Consider the following 6,946-nt stretch of genomic DNA (forward strand, 5'->3'; position numbering starts at 1 on the left):
AAGAGGATTTATTTATTTAACTTATATATACAATATTAGGGGTTTTTTTTAGTGTTGAGTAATCTCACTCTTTTTCAAACACACTATTTACACTGAGTCCTGTTCAGGAAGCTAAATGCATGTAGATATATATGAATGAAGGCATCTTTAAAATTAAATTATGTTATCCTGCAGAATTAAAATTTATTAGATATTGTTTTATTAATGGCTTAGCTATAACATCTGAAATTTTTATTTAAAAGAAAAAACAAATTGTTGTTTCAGAGGTGACGAAATATCGGATCTGATGAAGAAGGTTAATCAACTGAAGATGGATACCACACTGTGATTTAAACCAGTTTCCACTTTATAGGATTAACATGTTACTATGATGCATTAGCGAGTCTAAAACATACAGTTTGAAGCCAAAGGATTTCACAAATTAACAATAATAATAATAATAAAATCTTTATTTATAGAAGGTAGCTCAGTTAGTTATAGACTATTCTCCCCTGAGGCCTTCTTACAATAATAATAATCATATTAATTATTAAACATAAAAACTAACAAAACCATACATGTATGTACAATATATACACCATAAAAGATATTAAGACATAATTATGTTTCTAAGAAGTGTTTGTAACATTTTTTCTTAAATAGATTTAAACTAGTACATTTTTTAACATCATTAGGTAAACTCTTCCAGATACCAACTCCAGAAAATTGAAAGCTTTTCTTGTAGTGCTCTATTTTTGGTTGGGGAGCTAACATATTTCCATCATCAATGGAGCGAAGTTTGTAACTTGATGACATTGGATTGAACAGGTCTCTGAGGTACTGAGGAGTAAGTCTGTTTAGTGTTTTATGTACAAAAATGGCTTTTTGATATTCGACTCTTCTGTTTATTTTTAGCCACTTTAGTTCATGAAAAAGTAAATCAGTTGGATCACCATCAGGTGATTTGTCAAAAATAATACGTGCTGTTCTTTTTTGTAATTTATTTATTCTTTCTAAGTCTAATTTAGAACAATTTTCCCATATAGTCAAGCAGTAATCGAATAATGGTTGAATATAAGCATTAAAATAACGGATTCTAATGTTTAGAGGAAGATACTTCTTTATTTTTGCTAGTAGAGTTATTTTTGAAGTTAGTGCTTTGCATACCTTGTCAGCTTGTGTATCCCATTGAAGGAAACTATGTATACCCCAAGGAGCTTATGATTTGATACTTGCTCTATTTGTGTGTCATTAACTCTTAATTCTATATCTTTTTGTTTTATATAAGATAATTTTTGGGCAGTAGTTATTAAAGTGCTTTTTGTTTTGTAATGAAAAATATGTTTTGATTTGTAAGATTTGGACTCCAGAACTTAAGAAAAATGTTGACACGAAACATTTTCCTTTGTAGTGTCAAGAGAATTGTGTCGAAAAAATTGATTTTTCCTATATGAAAGAAATTAATAGCTTATAGATCATTCAAAGGCTAGCTTATAAATCATTTAAAGGCTAGCTTAAAAGGCTAGCTTATAGATCATCCAAAGGCTAGTTTATAGATCATTCAAAGGCTAGCTTATAGATCATCCAAAGGCTAGCTTATAGATCATCCAAAGGCTAGCTTATAGATCATTTAAAGGCTAGCTTATAGATCATTCAAAGGCTAGCTTATAGATCATCCAAAGGTATCAATTTGACATATTTTACAATGATTAAAATTTTATACCTTAAACTATATTTCCAGCTGATTGTCCCAACATGCTACAAAATGGGCAGACAGAATCCCTGCTCCACATCTCAACCTATTTTACAACCAAATTAGAACAAACCTACATGGATCATTGGGTGGAGGGATATGCATGCAGTTATCAAACTCGTGGAATAAAAAAAGATTAGCATTTCATTTTTAAAAAATATTTTTGGATACTAGGCTTAGTAGGCAACATTAAATTTGTTTTGCTTATGATATTTAAAAAAATTGAATAACACCATCTGAAATTTCCAGGTAATTATGAAGTGAAAAATACTGTATGCAAAAGTATATGGACATTATGAAAGGCTGTGAAGGCTATAGACATACTATAATGTATAAAACAAGTGATGTTAACTATATTGCACATTCAGCCATAGTTTGTGACTCTCTACCTTTTGAGGCGGGACATAGTCCAGTGGTAAAGCGCTCGCTTGATGTGCAGTATGTCTAGGATCGATCCCTGTCGATGAGCTCATTGGGCTATTTCTCGTTCCAGCCAGTGCACCATGACTGGTATATTAAAGACTGTGGTATGTGCTATCCTGTTTGTGGGATGGTGCATATAAAAAGATCCCTTGCTGCATTAGGAAAAATCTAGCCGGTTTCCTCTCTAAGACTAAAAATTACCAAATGTTTAACATCCAATAGCCAATGATTAATAAAATCAATGTGCTCTAGTGGTGTCGTTAAACAAAACAAACAAACAATCTTTACTTTTCATGTTGAAGGTTTTTTAAATTATGGCACCAAACTTAAAACGTTTAGGATTCTGCATTATGTTATGTGACAGGTTGATAGCAATATTACGAGGGTAATCAAAATGTTTTGTAAATAAATGTATATATTTTAAACTATTTTTGTTTTCTTTTAATAAACTTTATATAGTGTGGATATGGTTAGTAATGTAAATTACATTTACTGTAAGCCAGGCTACAGATTTTCAAAGCTATCTTAGTGCTACATTTATCTTAAAACCACCGTAGGCTATGATGTCACTACGATGCATGCCATAACCTATGATGGTTTTGTGTTATCATATCACTAACATAGCTTTGAAAATATGGGCCCAGGACTGTTTTCAGTGTTTCTGCCAGAAAGAACTTTTTGTGTATTGCGCTATGGAATTGAATGCAACCACCGTCAACAAGGGGTATGGGGGCCAGAAAAAGAAAATGGGTTTCGTTTAGATTTAGGGTTAAGAAAATCATACAGTGGAGTGGTGTGTGTGTGTTATATGCTACTCTGGCATTGGATGGTATAGATGAAGTGGAGTGGAGTGTGTGTGTTATATGCTACTCTGGCATTAGATGGTATTGATGGGGTGGAGTGATGTGTGTGAGTATATGCTACTCTGGCATTGGATGGTATGGGTGAAGTGGAGTGGTGTGTGTGTGTGTTATATGCTACTCTGGCATTAGATGGTATTGATGGGGTGGAGTGGTGTGTGTGTGTGTGTGTTATATGCTACTCTGGCATTGGATGGTATAGATGAAGTGGGGTGGAGTGGTGTGTGTTATATGCTACTCTGGCATTGGATGGTATGGGTGGAGTATGGTTTAATTTTGTTTTATGGTTGAACTGCATCAACAACACTGGATTCTGCAGTTTGATTTTTCTGTGGTTTCTTCCTTGTTAGTTTTTCATTAAAGAACAGGAACAGTTTCAGGCAGAACTAAATCCAGAATTCTGGTACAATGTGGATTTTTTGTCCTGGTGGAGGTTTCTTTCCCATCTTGGGGGCAGGACGTAACCCAGTGGCAAAGCATTTCCCTGATGTGCGGTCGGTCTAGGATCGATCCCTATCGGTGGGCCCATTGGGCTATTTCATGTTGCAGCCAGTGCACCACGACTGGTATATCAAAGGTGCTATCCTGTCTGTGGGATGGTACATATAAGAGATCCCTAATGGAAAAATGTAGTCGATTTCCTCTCTAAGACTATATGTCAAAATTACCAAATGTTTGACATCCAGTAGCCGATTATTAATAAATCAATGTGCTCTAGTTGTGTCGTTAAACAAAACAAACAATCTTTCTTTCCCATCTGAACTAGTAGCCCATTAGTACATCCAGTGGCGTACCTAGGGTATGGCAGGTATGGCAGGTGCCCTGGGCGCCACTTGAAGGAGGCGCCACTGAGCAGTTTCTATTAAAGTCTGACATTATCTAAAAGATGAGGGTCAAATGTCTGGACGGGGATGCAATTTCAGTGCTTGCCATAGGCGCTATTTTCCATAGTTACGCCACTGAGTACATCAAAAGCCCTGTGTTTAGGAAAGTATATATATATATAAAAGATCCCTTGCTGCTTTATCAGTAGGAGTATCCTATGGCAACATCAGGTTTCCTTTTTCTCTTGACCAAGTGTTGAAATACACACATTGTTAGACACCAAATACTCGTAGCCAGTTCAAAATGTGCTGAGGTGTCAAGCAAATATTCCTTTCTTTTCTTTATATCATAACAAATATTGTATAGAAAGAATCCCATGAGTAGATGGTACATGGACGGCTTCCTTAGTTTAACCTGGACGTCAAAAATAAACAGTAATTTGGCAAATTTAATCATAATTTTTTTAGCCAAATTCAAGTAACATTTAACCAAACAGAATTATTTTTAACATTATTTTTACGCACAAACACCAGGTTTTTGAATTGGCTTTTTTGTAAATTGGTAATGATGTATCTTCACTAAATTCAACTTTAAATCGCAGCTGGCGATTTGGTGAATGGCACTCTACTTCCTAATTTGACAAAAAATATAACAAAACAGTATGTATGTATGTATTGTATTTTATTTTTATTAAAAAAAAAGAGTCACATTTATTCTTCAACGTTTAATTATACAAAATGAAGAAATTATATCGGATTTGTTTGTGTATTTAAAATGTTTTAAAATACAAATACAGGTATATGTATATATTATTATATAATATATTTAAACAAAAATAAATATTTACACAACAAATAACATTAACAAATGAGAACATACCTCTACAACCATCAAGTCCCAAAAAGTGCTTAATGTCACATTAAATCACAAAACACACTTTTTCTCGCTAAAATTAAAAAAACATTTGTTTTGCTTGTCTACCGTAAAAGTAGATTTTGTATGTAATGAAAACCATAGTAAATGTGTACAAAAACCCCTGACTACTAAATTATTCTACAATAAAAAAACCCACCCAAAAAACCCCATAATTTAAAAAAATATATTAAAAAAAATATATTTATAATAATATCCACAGCCTTATATTCAGGTTATTTGTACATGCCTTGAAATTATTTATTTTTTAAACTATCCCTTAATCCAGTATTTCATCAGGGGCATGCACAGGAAATTTTGCAGAGGGGGGTCGCGGTGTCTGGCGAAGCCCGACACCGCGAGCGCCACAGGCACGAAGCCTGTGGCAGGGGGGATATGAAATTCGTTTTCGCCTTGAGCAGGGGGTGTTTTGACACCCCCCCCCCCCCCGCCTGCTCATCCCATCCAGTTCTGGTCCTCCAAAACTCTGAACAAGATCATAATGCTTTTAGATTACTTTTCAATGACATTTTGCTGAAAGGTGCTAATGTTTTTAGACCAGATTTGCCAACTGCGAAATGTTATGTTAACTGGCAAATTTTATAATAATATTTGTAATAATTGATATTTTGTTTAAAAAATGACCAAGTTTCTGTAATTTTTTTAAGGCGCAGACCCTAGTTTTAGCCTGTGAAAATTAACTAAGTTTAGTTAATCTACACACCTGCAAAACATTTGGATACGGTTATAACAGAGAAAAGATGAAGTTTTTGATAACCATTACTTCTCAGACAAACGTACATTTTTAGAATTATGAGAAATGCATTTTGGGGTATTACAAAAACCCGGATGACCAGAACCACTCAGGTGTACGAAAATGAATATTCTAAATAATAAAATGTAAATACTCCTAATTTAAATTATTAAAAATGGCTTTAATAGTGAAAAATATGTTGTAGTGTTTAAAAACTAGGGTCTGTCCATTTAAGTTTAATAGATAATTTGGAAAAATGTCCTGCTCTTCCAGAACTAGCCCTGTATCTTGGGCATGTTTTATCAAAATGTCATTGAAACATACCAAGTAATTATTAAATTATTAAAACTCTGTGAGACTCACAGATGCAAATCTGCAGCACAATTTTGAGGTGTGGTATTAGCTCCTGGGTTCCCATAAATTCTGTAATACTGACTCTGATTTGTGACCTCCAAGTCCATGTTTACATACTGCTGGATAAGTTATAGGATTATGTTCGCATGAACTGTCACACCGAAATCAAGATTGCCACTAGGGTATATTCCCCGAGTCTTACAGACTTTTAAAAAACATGGCTAAACAGAGATAAACTGGACATCTAACCCAACCACTAAGAAACATATTTTTGTGTATGGAACTTGATTTAAAAGATAATAATTGTGTTATAAAACACTGACGGAGGGGAAGCTATTAGACATATGGACCCAGTCCTGCAAAAAGGTGCAATTGTCATAATATATCCAGTCGGCCCAGAAATATGTTACACTGTACATTAAATCCAAGATGAAGTTACTGCAGACTATTAAATAATCTAAATCTTAGCCTTAACTTAGTCTCAGTCCTCTAACCCTAAACTTAACCCTAATCCTAATGTACTGCTGGGTAAGGTTCTGCAGACTATTAAATAATCTAAACTTAAATCTTAACCTTAACTTAATCCTAATCCTCTAACCGTAACCCTAATCCTAATGTACTGCTGGGTAAGGTTCTGCAGACTATTAAATAATCTAAACCTAAATCTTAACCCTAACTTAATCCTCTAACCTTAACCCTAATCCTAATATTCATTACATACCGGAGGATAAGCTAAATGATCATTTTTGCATGAACCGTCACACCAAAACCTAAATCTTAACCTAAATCTTAATCCTCTAACCCTAATCTTACCGGCCTCGGTGGCGTTGTGGCAGGCCATTGGTCTACAGGCTGGTAGGTACTGGGTTCGGATCCCAGTCGAGGCATGGGATTTTTAATCCAGATACCGACTCCAAACCCTGAGTGAGTGCTCCGCAAGGCTCAATGGGTAGGTGTAAACCACTTGCACCGACCAGTGATCCATAACTGGTTCAACAAAGGCCATGGTTTGTGCTATCCTGCCTGTGGGAAGTGCAAATAAAAGATCCCTTGCTGCCTGTCGTAAAAAGAGTAGCCTATGTGGCG

At 34.8% G+C, this 6,946-nt stretch overlaps 1 protein-coding gene across 1 annotated transcript in view; it reads left to right on the forward strand.

The window, feature by feature from the left end:
- LOC121368398 (nucleoporin 88-like) overlaps positions 1-1,661 on the forward strand; it is a 38,185-nt gene extending 36,524 nt beyond the window's left edge. The window contains exon 15 of the mRNA XM_041493102.1: positions 265-1,661. Coding sequence (XP_041349036.1) covers positions 265-328 — 64 coding nt within the window. The 3' untranslated portion in view covers positions 329-1,661. The remainder of the gene's footprint in view (positions 1-264) is intronic.
- The last annotated feature ends 5,285 nt before the right edge of the window (positions 1,662-6,946 follow it).

Source organism: Gigantopelta aegis, chromosome 3, assembly GCF_016097555.1.
Source record: "Gigantopelta aegis isolate Gae_Host chromosome 3, Gae_host_genome, whole genome shotgun sequence".
NCBI lineage: Eukaryota > Metazoa > Mollusca > Gastropoda > Neomphalida > Peltospiridae > Gigantopelta > Gigantopelta aegis.